At 31.8% G+C, this 14,434-nt stretch overlaps 1 protein-coding gene and 1 long non-coding RNA gene across 2 annotated transcripts in view; one reads left to right on the forward strand and one right to left on the reverse strand.

Moving 5' to 3' along the window:
- Positions 1 to 335: 335 nt before the first annotated feature.
- Positions 336 to 5,206, forward strand: LOC145689160 (uncharacterized). Its single transcript, XR_014132102.1, has 2 exons — positions 336 to 545; positions 4,259 to 5,206. It is a non-coding gene; the product is annotated as an uncharacterized LOC145689160 (long non-coding RNA).
- A 2,007-nt stretch (positions 5,207 to 7,213) lies between these two features.
- The window catches only part of LOC145689154 (ionotropic receptor 93a-like), a 65,545-nt gene continuing 58,324 nt past the window's right edge, over positions 7,214 to 14,434 (reverse strand). The window contains exons 13-15 of the mRNA XM_081763288.1: positions 8,790 to 8,868; positions 8,311 to 8,468; positions 7,214 to 8,061 (exon numbers count right to left, since the gene is read on the reverse strand). Coding sequence (XP_081619414.1) covers positions 7,964 to 8,061; positions 8,311 to 8,468; positions 8,790 to 8,868 — 335 coding nt within the window. The 3' untranslated portion in view covers positions 7,214 to 7,963. The remainder of the gene's footprint in view (positions 8,062 to 8,310; positions 8,469 to 8,789; positions 8,869 to 14,434) is intronic.

Raw genomic sequence — 14,434 nt, forward strand, 5'->3', positions numbered from 1 at the left:
AAGAATAAAATAAAATAAAATAACAAAGAAATAAGAGAGAACTTAAAATATTTTGAGTGAGTTCTGTAATTTTGTGTATATATATGCGACCCTCACATGAAATGAAATGAAATGGAAATGTCTTTATTGAAGCGGGCGAGGTTCAGCCATGGCTGCTCTACCACCTAACCTTTAAGATAAACAGATGGAATCCTATTTGTAAATCCAATTGTTATAATAATAATTATTATTATTATTAGTGTATATATATATATATATATATATATATATATATATATATATATATATATATATATATATATATAACAAAATGTAACATTTTTCATTACAGTTTTTGAACTACTTAAGTCTTCTAGAACTATTTCTGGCTTTGGGCTACGGCCGGCAGCTGAAGATATTTCTTACCAAGAGAGCTTGTCACCAATTAACTCAACAAAGAAACTGAAACTTTCTTTTGTTGATCGGTCACCAATTATCACCATGGTTCAGGGCGAGAAGAACAGTCTTGTGGCAATGCCAGGCCCTTCAAGAGATCAAGACTCCAGGTTAGTTTGCAAGTACAATGTCAAATATTTAAATAGTCCTCATTCTCTTTATGGAAAAGTTTTTCACAGTCTGGTGGTTGGCGTGATATTGGCCTAAAGTTGAGGTACATTCGGCGAACTAAACTGTTGTCAAGGAATTAGAATGTCAAACATCTGTCATATTTCAATATTAAAGCCTTTCATGATTATAAATAATAATAATAATAATAATAATAATAATAATAATAATAATAATAATAATAATAATAATAATAATAATAATAATAATAATAATAATAATAATAATAATGAAAAAAGTAAAGTTTGTCGTAAAGAAGATGGGCCTTATTCAGTCGTTTTGATGCGTGATTAGTGCCATACTAAAGAGTTCGCTAACATATTTTTCCTGTAGTATTCAGGCCTTTAGTATGGCACTAATCGTCAGTCAAAACGACTCTGCATAAGGCTCGATGTGCTTAACGATTTTCAAACAGTATTTCTTCCACTAAGTGGAAAATTATTTTCACTACTCAACAGTTGTTAGGGCCAGTACACATCCTTAGGATAGTAAGATGCCATAAAGTGACAGAGAAGTAAATTAACTATCCATACTGATAGTAGACGTTGATATCTGACAGGATACCTTGATTTTTCTTCCATTCGACAACTAAATTTGTCCCTCTCATCGTTGAAATATTAGAAAAGAGATTTCATTGGCTATTAGAATATGATGAGCATGATCACGTAGGATATTTGTTTATAGAGAGGTTTGTTCTAAAATCGTATTTATCAAAGGAAATAACAAAATTATTCAAACTCTTGCTACTAGGAAAAGACACCTTACCCTGTCACTTCTCAGAAAAAAATACGTTTTTAAATTACAGGGATGAAATTCCCCATACCTGTCACTGATTAATATTATTTATCTATGTAAACAAACATTTAATAACTTGAACTAAAATTTATGTGACAGCAACATGTCATTTATTCTCTCTTTAGAAAACCAATGTTAACTTCATTTCATGCTTTTATCTACTAGACCTTCAACCGCTACACTGTAGCGAATTGCTGTTAGATTCGTAAAATGCAACTAGGCTTTCTTAAAGATTGGGGAAATGATTAATTAAAAGAGCTTATACTCATTATGTAATTACATTAAAATTCTTGAAACAAGTTTATAATATTTCAAATGAACTTTTATATTTTTTTATTTTATTTATTAACAAAGTTCCAGATACAAGTATGAAGCTATTTTACATTAGCAATTATTAACAATGGAACATAACAAGAAAATTTGGAAGGAAATCAACAAACATAATATATTTTAAAGGTATTATTTCAGCATTCGCTTGATAAGATTTCGAGAAAACAACTGAAATATCTTCAGGCAAGAAGCTTAGTTGCAAAATTCGAACCAGGAAACTCCCAGATTCGAAAGAAGAGCGCTGAACTTCAGTTACATTTTTGTGATGTTCAAAATATCAAATAAATTCTATATATTTTAGTGAAATGTGAATATAACCACCTTGTTTTACTAATATCCTGATATGCATGCCGTCTTGTTTAGTAAAATAGTCTACATACTTAATACATTCGTAGGCCTATAAATAGGCTTTCTGTCTTAAGAGTTAACATAATTAAAGCGATACATCAGAATTTGTTTTTCCATTTACCTACGATAACTTACGGAAGAAATTGGTTGAGTTGATTTTAGTTTAGCGTCCCTTTCAGCAGCGAGGCTATATGAGACGTGGACCTACTGATTAACGTGGAATCCGAACCACATGAGCTCCCGCCGGGAATCCGAAGAAATTGGAATTTGAATATTGAAAAATATACCATAATGAAACTTAAGAAATGAAATGAGCATTTGATTTAAATTTTACTTTTATACATTCGAATAATAATCGAATAAAGCATCCAGAAGAATCGCTGAATATTTTTTTATGAAACTAAATCATAATCTCATCATTTTAAGGAAAGTATTTATGCTTTCGATTTTTTTTTTTTTTAACTTTTAGAAGTCAGTTGGTTACAATTAAAGGTTCCAAGGGATTTTGTTTTGCCTTTCTTACAGATTAGTGTCCAAACATGCTATAAGTAGCCAATCTGGATTTTATAAATTAATTTGTTCCAATAACATTCAGTTTAAGGCAGGGGCGCACCCAGAGGGATCTACCGCGTCCGGACCACTCACAAAACTTCCAAACTCAACATACATTTGTAAACTTTCTCAATTAAACTATACTTGTTTAACAAGGAAATGATTGATGTAGCATGAAAATTTGATCTTACACTTTATCTATAGTCTTTCTCTTATAAAAACAATCTAGACCTATCATTTTCTCCTAAAAATATAGGTGGAAGTATTTTACAATTAGTTATCGTTTTTGTTTTCGGGTGCAGAACAGTACCCCTTCAATACTACATAGACGTAGTACCTTCTAGTATTAACCCCTCTCCCAGAGCTTGAACCCTTCCAACAAAGTTTCTTATCTTCTGGCTAAGACTGCATCGAATTTTGAAACAATATATAGCTATCGGGTTTGATCAAGCATATTAGTTACATACATACAATAAAATTTTCGACTGACAATGGAATTTATTTGCTTGTCCTTAAATTAGATTGATTCATACTTCATTTCACATTTGAGTGTCATATTCTTTAGGCATAATAATGAAACATAAATATTTGCCAGTTAACCCTTGTTTGCTGCAAAATACTATTTAATTTTCTCTAAATGCTGTTAAAGTACAATATTCGTTCTGTATTAATTTCGAAGTAACTCTGTGAAAGCACCTTCTTGTAATTATAGTTTTATTGATTAAAAAGGGACCAATTTTGGGTTTGTAGTTAGGAATTAGCTATTACAAAATTTCCTGATTTTAAACCATATTTTTTTCTCTGAACTATGCTTCATCCAAAATAAAATTCAGTTAAATAACTAACAAACAAAGTTTGTCCAGACGGTAGTATTGTTCTACATTTTACGTGCATTACATCTATTACCTGGCGCCCTCTTTTATTCGGACGTGTTCTCTTTTTCTAGTCCTAATAATGGGTTGAGTAGATTATTAGATAAGATTGATAAGAACTTTTTTTCTTATTTTTTAATTTTTTTTTTTTTTAGGCACAGACAACTGCTGTAACTTCGAGCTTCGTGAAATAAATAATGGTTAACGTTAATAAAAATAAGTTTATATTCTTGTAATGTTCAATTTTCTAGGAAATACAACACATTCAGCTGTAAGCACTAAGGCAAGAAATTCAATATTTTCGTAAATCGCTTGTAAAAGATGTACAAATCATATTTTTGCGATATGACATTAAGAGATTTAGTAAGTAATACAGATATTTCCATGAAATCCAATGGTATCCTTTTTCTTAGTCTGTCATATGGTATCCCTATTTACATGATGTACTATATCGGTACTCGAAACTTAGATAGTGAAAGAATAAGCTTTATTGAACAGATCAGTGGCGGTGGAAGGACGTTCGGGGTATAAACATCCCCTCATTGACGAAGATATTATGCAAAATGAATATTTACTATATTAAGTTTGGTATTTACAAAAATCACGCTTGTTTTGAAAGGATCTGATCTTATTCTGTGTATACCACTGGCTCATAATAAGTAGCTATGATGATTTAATCAATTGAAATTAAAAGAAATAAATGTTATTTTTAAGTTACCCATGTTAAAATTATCATATTCATGTTTTGTTTGTTGCAGGAAAGCTGGTTATGAGGCTATCCAAAAGATGGAACAACAGAAGAGAGAAGCCGAGAAGGCCAAACAAGCGCAGAGCAACAAATACGGTGCTTGGGGTCCAGTTTACAAGAATAAACAAAATTTTGTTGATATGCATTGGTCGTAAACATAGTTAAGAAGCGAAAGAACTCCTTGTAGAATTTTCATTATATACACTAGAGTCCCGTTTCACAGAATTTGATGGGACCAATGGCGGTTTTTTTAATACATAGTACTGTACGGTGGCAGATGTCTCTTGACCTGTACAGTACAGTACCTTCAGTTTATTCCTAAAAATAGACAGGGATGGGGGAGTGGGAAGTACAGTGTACACTCCCACTCTCCCATTCCCAGTACAGTCAATGCATCGTAATAATGATCGTATTCTTTGATAACTTACATCAAGACAAGTACTATACTCGTTTTAGCGTTTTTAAATAAAAGTTGCGCACAAGCAAGGGCTTTGTTTATCGATTCAATTGACATGGGAATTCGGTTAATTAAGATTCCGTTAAACGGGACTACAGTGTAACCAAGTTTTCATTTCTTTTATCTGTTCATTGCTCCATTATTTATTACTCTTTCAAGTTATATCATTATTGATAACATATTGTTCACTATGGATTATTGGAACTATATAAACACATCAGTCGTAAGATTTCCTTAACTGCTAATATTGATTATACTTTTCTTTAGATATTGTACTAGGTATTGAATCGTTAGAAAGCATACACTGAATTGCCATACAGAATCCTAGCAAAAAATTAATAACACAATATTTTATGAAAATAGTTTATTATACACATTTGTTAGATTTTTTCCAACCATATAAACAACATGTATATACATACAATAAACACATTTTTCTTCACATTAATTTAACCTTTCTGTATAACATTCATAATGGATAATGCCAAGCATAATACATTTTTTAAAAAAAAAAATCAATATACATGAGAAATTAATATAACTAAAAAAACATGAGGATGTTTCAAAATCATTTACTGAATTTGTACCTCTGGCTTTATATCAACTAAAGTGATTTGGCAAATTGCTTATTTTTTTCTGCTTCATTTAGAACTCTACTATGTACGTAGAATATGCTCTTCTGCTTCGAAAATATCAAAACGCATTAGTAACTTTATGTAAATTAGAAATCATAAAACTAGAAAATTTACAGAAAGTGTTTACGTCTTTATCTAAGGATTTCTATTATTATTTTTTCAACCTCTTGCGAACTAAATTACTTCAATTCGTTTATACATCGCCTTATGTAGGTACAATGTTTGATATCTCATATTTTGAACAAATTGGAAGAGATGTATAATTAATTACTTGATTAGTTAAGATTATTTTCTAGTAAACCTCTTGGAAGTTCGAAGCGTGAATATAATGAATTTTATTATATGTCAAGTAAGTACTCTGCTTCGCACATTATACATTTATTATCACTTTATTTCTGCCCCCCCCCCCAAAAAAAAAACTGTAAGTGGCAGTGCTTACTATACTGTCCTATAGCATAACATGCTTATAGCTATCATAGATCGAAAAGTGATTCTGTATTAACAATAAAAATACAATATTTACAGAAATATAATCAATTGAGGTAGAATGTAAATTTAAGATACGAAGCTTTTTTGTTCCTAAAAATACATACTTGTAGAGAATTAAGGTATTAATATTTAACATAGATTTCATTTAACGAAATTTGTTGGAAAGTTTTTATTGGCAAAAATCCAACTGTTGATGAGAAAACTAAATAAACTCTAATTCATTATATGTAATTTAAAGCTTCTTAAACTGAAACAGAGGAATGTGCGGCAATAGCAATTTCGCAGTTAGAATGTAAAAGTGTTAGTCATTGGACTAATTTAAGACCCTGAAGAAAATATGGTTCTGTTTGAAATCATTCTAGAAAAATAATCGAAATCCATGTTAAAAATTAGCCACTTTTAACATTAGATCTCTTCCAAGTATAGTTGATCATAACTTGATTTAACGTTTATTTCTGAACAATTATTTTTTACTTTTAAAGCTCATTGTAATATGCATTTACTTCGAAATTTATCTACATGGGAGTCTTACAAAAACATTATTATATATCTTTTTGTAATGAGAAAGATCATTACAACCAATTTTGTTTACCATATTTGACAATGTATGAAACTTTTTTTAAAGAGTGGAAACTTCTTTGTCAAATTTGGTGATTAAAACTGGTTTGTTGATGGTATAACTCTTTCTTTGATGTGATATTAGTTGAATCGGCGATTCACATGAAACACACTACTTTTACTGTATCTTTTTGCAGTCTAACTAAGCTGCTTGGCCAGTGTAGTTCTAAATAATGCCAGTTATAACTATGTATGTGTATATAAACATACTTATCAATGTATAAATTGTGTATATATTTATATATACTTTATCAGGAGTTAACTCTAATACATATAAATGTACAAATATCGTATAAATCTCTCCTGGTATAACAATCTTAAATTTGATCTCGACTTAGAAGAAAACTTGTACTGATTGGAATGCAAATGAAATATTATTGATTGAATAAGCACAGTAGCATATCCGAATTATATTAACTTATACAGTTATTTTGTGACATCAGTCATACGTTATTCTATTTATTAAAATTCTACGAAATAAATACACTACTTTTTTCTATAAAGTTTTGTTTCAAGACATTCATTGTTTTTATTTTTGGCTGAGCATGAATAATTATAATAAACCTCTTCATAAAATTCCATTGTTGCTGGTAAGCTACAGTAATTGCAGTTGTACAAATGTTATTGTGTGTGGGTTTCTTCTAATTATTTTATGTTTATTTTATGTTTAACTTGCAAATGTGGCGAAGGAATATGTACGTATAAGTTATTCAAACATGTTTGTTACCCGAAGTGTAATGTTTGGCTTGATACTAATTCTCACTGTTATTACAAGTGGACTTTTTTTCAGTAAAGATTTTTCTAGAAACTTTACTGAATAGTAGCCACTCGTATACACATGCAAAAGACACTTGTATGTAACTTTTGTGTATTGTGTATGTATCATGAATAAATATATTTTAAGTTAACAATTTTTAAAAGTATTTTCTTCTTATTAGACCTTCTGTAGTATTACCTAGGTACTAATAGATTTTTAATATCTATTTTTTTCTGAAGACTTTTCAGAATTACAGACTTAAGAAATATAAAATAACTAGAATGTGATATATGCATGGCAACTAAGAGATAGTTTATAATAAGTTAGTCTGCCACTTCTAATTCTTAAGAATTGTTCTCAACTTAGAGATAACAAATTCCAAACCGTAACTTGACTATTTAAATTCATGTTTACCCACATTATACAAACTTGCTCGTACAAGTTGTGCACCAAACCAAATTTCCTAATGTTGACTCTAAAATGTTTGGTGTTCACCCAGCAGCAACGGCACTGCTGTATTTTCCATACACTTCAAGAAAATCTCGTTTCTAAAATAGAGAGTGGATTCTATATTCAAAAACAGTATTTTGCTAAATTGTACAGAAAGGTAGTGGCATCATTGCTACCGGGGAACACAGTGCATAATCAATCCTTAATTTTTAGAGTGAATGAGACTTTTTACTTCTATCTTTTCTTTTCAGCGTTCGTAATAACGAATTTTGTTTTAACTATTCAAGCACTCATTAATTTACTGATGTTTTATACGACAAATGGCTTGATGACTAATTTTTCTTTGGCGGCATTCCTTCGATACTGCAAACATTCTATAAACACCAACACAGTACCGAAGAAGAAACCTATTAAAAAAAATGTTATTGTAAATATCATTATGACTTAAAATACTTTTGTTGCAGTTTTAAATTTGTTTTCTTATCTTAAAGGCAAAAATCTATAATATTCATAAACTTTTCTGGTTTTAACAAATTAGATATTATAATACAATTAAATATAAATATTTAGTTTTGTTTTATCTCCTGCCTTTAAAAGTATTAAAATTTTTTAAAATTTAATTCATTATAAGATTATCAATAATGTGTTGTACTTACCCATAAATAATACGAAAAAGGAGCCTTGCATGTCATTTAGATTCACTGTATGGTTTCTCACTGCATTAGCTTTTGCAGTGTTCGAACAACGGTCTTTCTTAGGCCAATAGTCCCCTGTCCATTTGTGAATTAATCCTACTTGGTGCATTCGCTTTATTCTGTGAATGACAACAGTTATTCAGCTCTTAATTTAAAACAATCATGAAGCATTTACAGTAGTTACCAGAAATGAAGTTTACTTATGACAGTAATATTGTAAAATTAATGTAGGCCTATATTTTTTTTCTATTCTATTACAATATCATTAAATTAGAAGCATTCTTTCAATCTACACAAAACAATACTTTAACATAATTCATATTAGAGGTTTTATCCAGTCATGTTAACAACCGATAATTTCGTTTTGAATCATAAGATACGTTAAAAAAAGTGTTAGTATGTTATAATGATAATTTGACTTCTTAAAACATAAAACTTACTCTAGATTTATCATAGGTAAGTAAGGACTATTTTGAGCAACCACCATGGCAACCTTTTCCTCTAAAAATTCTTCTGACCCTATAATGAAAGAAAAGTAACTAATGAATATTTTGTAAATGTTCTATGTGGCTTTCATGAGTACATTTTAGCTTTCCTTAGTATTAAACCTTGTTACTAGTCAACTATCAGCAAATTAATAAATACATTTTATGAAAATTATCAATTTTATGTGCCAGCAAATTTAGAAAAAGTTCAACGAGCTAAAAATAAGCAATTATTTATAGTCATGAAATCGTTTTGTATTCGAAACATTAATAGAGAGTTGTGGGGGAGGAAATTTCGGAAGAAAATAGGTTGAAGTGCACATTTAAAGGTATTATCTGCAAAGTTCTCTAGGTGGGGTTCAAGGAAAGTTGAAAAACATTCAGTCAGGATTACCGACCGGAGTCTAAGAAAAATTACCAAGTTTGATAGAAATTGGTCAACGACAATCACTAAATTAACCTAAGGTGAATGGTCAGAACTCACTTTGGTTAATTACGAATTTTAAGATTGATCAAGACCAGGGCCGTGCCGTGGGGAGGACGAGCGGGACGACGGCCCCGGGCGTGGAAATAAGGGGTCTGAAAAAATCGGGAGAAAAAGGGGCAAAAGAAAGGAAAAATTACTTGGAATATATGTATTGGGGCGCCGTCGTATATTCTCACCCCGGGCGATGATTTTCCACGGCACGGCCCTGATCAAGACCGAAGATTGAAACCGATGTAAACTTTTATTTCTCAGGAAAATCTTGAAAATTTGGAACCAGGGGCGTCATTCAGATTTTGCTTGGGGGGGGGGGCAAGAGCACCACCGACGGAAAACTTTCACGTTTTGTACTAGTATATTAGTATTGCAATCAACTAAAGTATATGTATTCCTCAAACTCTTGGGGGGGGCAATTGCCCCCTCCTGCCCTTCCTAAATGACGCCCCTGTTTGGAACAAATTGATATGAAGATTATTGATGGACTGCAAATTCGGTTCAAATTGATTGAGACCTAATCCCACCTTACCCTATCACACCGTACGGACCGTGTGTTCAGATGCTGCAACCATAATTTAACTCATTTCACATCATAAAATAATAAACTTTTGCATGGTGACATAAGCTGAGTGACAATACATTACATTGTTACTTTTATATATATGTATTTTTTAATTAAGAGAAATTTTGATTTGGATCGTACTCAGAAGAACCGTACGGCAATAGAGGCTATGAAAAGTAAAATATAAGTAATATATGTACGAAATAGAATAAAATAAAAATAGAAAATATCGCCCACCAGCGAGAAGGACGACACATCTCAAAAATATCAATTTTGAGTTATGTATAAATTCAGATTCGTGAGACTGCCATCTATCCGGCAATATAAGAATCATAGTTGTAGCTTTATTAGTTGCCGCGTGAGAGCGCAAGTGTCACTATTCCATAATCCCAAAATGTTTTTATTCACGTCGTCTGTCATTTCGTAGTTGAGTACTAGTGTTTGTGTAGTGAACATGCTACAAGACATTTTGAGTTGTGCCGTTATTGCTGCTCCAATTTTGATCATGCAGTGAATACAATAATGACAGATTTTTAGTTGTGACGTTATTGTCGACTGATTTCAGACTATTGTCTTTATTTGTGACACTAATTTTCAGTTGTGTCGTTATCGGTGCTTCAAAACAGTACTTTCGATTTTGTTGTGACTCTATCAACCCTAATGTGTCGTTAGTACTGATTGGATTTTAACCTGTCGTTTTATTTATGACATTAATTTTTGGAGATGTGACAGTTTCGTTGAACGAAAATAATTCAGTGACTCGCTTACTATAGTATAGCTTGTGTTGCTATTGACGTAGAAACATTAAAAATGAGTTTGAGATTTTCTTTGTCTAGAAGAGCTACAGTTTTAAATTTAATCTCTGACCAGACTGGGATTTCCAAGAACAATTCGATAACGTCAAATACAAAATGTAAAACGTCTCAGGGCAGGAATGACACCACTATGGAAGGAAAACATGGAGAAGGCATTTGGAAACCATTTCCATCAAACGTTGAATTCTGTTCGTTGCTATAATCGGAGAAGTTTGATCTTTTACTTCTTCGCTCTAAGCTAGATGAGTTTTATAAATCTTTAAGAAAGCAAGTGCATGTTACAAAAGAAGAGGATAAATCAAAAGAAAGAATGAAGAGCAAAGAATTAATGGAGTGTCTGAAGGAAAAAAAGAAGAGATGAGAAAGGATACCGAACTTGTTAATGAAATGAAATAACTCATGATTTGGTAACCGAGGATGACAAACCTGTGTCATCTTCATTATCATCAGATTTTGATGACAGTGACAAAGGTCCAGATTTTCATCCAAACACTGAGAAAAGAAAGAAGATTCGATTGTTTCCTAACTTACTGTACCCAGGAAACTCAGGTACTAAAGTCTTAAAAGAAGCAGGAGGTGTTTCAAGACAAGTGAAAGTGCCAAAAGAAGATAATGATATAAAGAAAGGCAAGAAAAGGCCTGCAGAACCAAATGAATGGAAAAAGAAGAAGTCAAAATTAAATACAAACTCCGGTAAAGAATACATTTCTACAAGTGGAAAAGTAGTGGCAGCAAAGAAAATACGGCCGCCTTGTAAACACTCTTCCAAAGATAAATGTTACGAAAATATTAATGAAATGAAACGTGCTGAAATATTTAATCAGTATTGGACATTAGGTGATATTACCAGAAAAAAAAGACATTTTATATCCAAATGCATGGAACAAATTAGTCCTCAATATACGTACCGAAAATGAATGCTTTAAAACATAGAGGTTTAAATAATGCATTTTGTTTTGAAGTTAATGGAAATCATGTCAGAGTTTGTAAAAAGTTCCTTAAAGCCACGTTGGATATCACTGACCAAATAATAAGAACTGTGATAGAAAAACTGAGTGATGGTTGTTTGCATGAAGATCTACGGGGCAAGCATAAAAGTCATGCCAGCGTTGATGTTAAGATTAAAGACAGCGTCAGAAAACATCAATTCAATACCAAGAATTGAAAGTCATTACCTGCGGTCACAGACTACTAAGGGTACATAGAAGGAGGAAAATTATTAGGTGACTTGTGCAGAGATTATGAAAAGGAGTGCAAAAGAGAAGGAAAACCCAGTGCGAACTTGACTATGTATTCAAAGATATTTAATTCTGACTTCAACATTAGTTTCTTTGTGCCCCCCTCCAAAAAAAAAAAAAAAAAAAAAAAAACAATGTTCAGTTTGCGTTGCATATGAAAATTCGGAAGAAAAAGAAGAAATGCATGAAAAGTATAAAACACATCTGGAAGAGGAAGATATTGTAAGAAAAGGAAAGGAAAAGGATAAAGAGAAAGTAAGCAACAACTTTATAGTGGAGTGCAAATTGTATACCTAGGTACTAAGAAAGATTAATAATATTATAAAGTATTTTTTTTGTTTTTAGAATTATTATTATTTGAGTTATGTCAGAATTTGTGCCATATTTTCATTCATTTCATTTGTTATACCAGACATATTATTGGCATAACAAATGAAATGAATCAAAATATGACATAAATTCTGACACAACTCAAACAATAATAATTCTAAAAGCAAAAAATACTTTATAATTATAAAAACATTACATTGTAATCTTCAACAGAAAGAGGAAGGATTAAAGTGTAAAACCACGTAACCTGTATGCTCTAATATTTATTTATAATTCCCAAATTAAAATTTTAAAATTAACAAAAGTTTCAATTGCGATTTACTCAAAACTAACTTTGTTGAGTTGTGTCATTCTTCTCGCTTTTGTGCGATATATTTAATTATGACTAAAATGTCATAAAATAGTTTTAAAATATGCTTTCTTTAAAAATAAAATATAATTTCTTTTAAAATCATACTAAAAAGTAAAACATAACAAATCCCAATAAAAAGTAGAAAACAAATTTGTTTTTAAGAAATTAATGCTAGCTCCTTCCAAGGCTTACGTGCTGTATATGGAAATTGAAATGAAATGAAATATTTCAGTTTAACATCCAACGATATGCTCTATAGGCTAAGAGAGACGATGATTAAGGCAAGTGAATGATGATGGAAGAATTGGTGAAATGAGAAGGTAGGGGAAAATTGCAATACCCCGAGAAAACCCACGGACACGGTGTTGCCCACAACAAAATTGCTTGACCGAGAAACGATCCAGGGACCCCACGCATTAGAGGTAAGCGCTCTACCACTGAGCTACCGTGTTCCCGCCCTGTATAGGGAAAGTACTGTAGTGTAAGAGGATCCTTGGATAATGGGATAGGCAGTTGATCTATGACTACTTATAAATATTAAGCAATGGGAATTCTTATATATTATAAAATTATTTTATATAACACCGCTCTGTGGTTTTCTTTTCAGTCATGTGTAAGTAGATTTTTTAAAAGTAATTTTCTTGAAAACAACTACTTTGTGCTTTTTAGTGCGATTTGTTTTATTTTTAAATAAATATTTTTTATATAAAATTTATTTAGTTTCATTTTATTTATTTATTTATTTATTTTACTTTCTACAAAATGATGCACGTTTTGTCTTAAAAATATTTTGAAACGTAAGACATAACTATATAGTACTACACACCATGTTTCATAATTATTTGAACGATAAGAAATCGTTCCATACATGTTATAACTCTATCGGCGATTAAAATTATATTGAAATTTTTTCGACCGCATTCTCGAGTTTCGTTGTAGTTCAAAATTCTTCTGCCAGGTTTCAGAGTGATAAGTTGCAAGATGGCTGCCTGTGGTGCAGATAAAGCATTTTGCGTCCTATATTTTCACATTACTCGTTCTGTTGTGAATGTTTGCACAAAATTTTGTAAAGAACTACCATCAAAGAGCTTCATTCCTAAGTGGTATAAACAATTCAAGACAACATTAAAGATGAAATGATCTACTACAACGATTCGTTTGTCACCCACAACTAGCTTGTTAATGGGCCAGTACCTGTAATCAGACGGCTCGTATTTCTTCAATCTTGGACAACTCCAGTCCTTGTGCGCTGAGTACACCTTCAAGGTTTCTCCCTCGATCTTCGTGTTCGCTTACGCGAGTAACCCCGTCTTACACCCAGGTCAAATCAAAATCTTGCATTTCTCTCAGTTTATCCTACTGGTCGAGTCGGACCTACTAGTGAGTCAGGTCCTTCCATTCTCTGGAGGCATGGCGCCCGAGCGTTATAAGGCAAGATCACCTCACGTCAGTGCAAGTACTATCTATCGAATCCTACGGTTTGACCACGGCCCAGCAGACCCAAACCCAAATCCGGGAACTCCAGGCGAACCCGAGAGGGCTTGATTATTTTCGACCCTGTCTACTTCTATAGTTCAATGCATGGTGGAAAGACTACAAGGTGGTTGCATGCGCATGTCGCCTGGAGCGCTGTTATGGCTGGACGTCATCTGGTTTGCAAGAGACAACGGGAAAAGGCGCGGCTTTAAGTGATAAGTGCAAATTCTTTGTTACTTTGTTCTTTTAAATGATATCGAGAATGCCTAAGTGTGCAGTGTACGGCTGTAGTAATTATTACAGAAAAACTAAGAGAACTAATATAAAATACTTTAGATTTCCTCAA

The sequence above is a fragment of the Thermobia domestica genome, chromosome 1 (genome assembly GCF_964235325.1).
Source record: "Thermobia domestica chromosome 1, izTheDome1.hap1.1, whole genome shotgun sequence".
Taxonomy (NCBI): Eukaryota; Metazoa; Arthropoda; class Insecta; order Zygentoma; family Lepismatidae; genus Thermobia; species Thermobia domestica.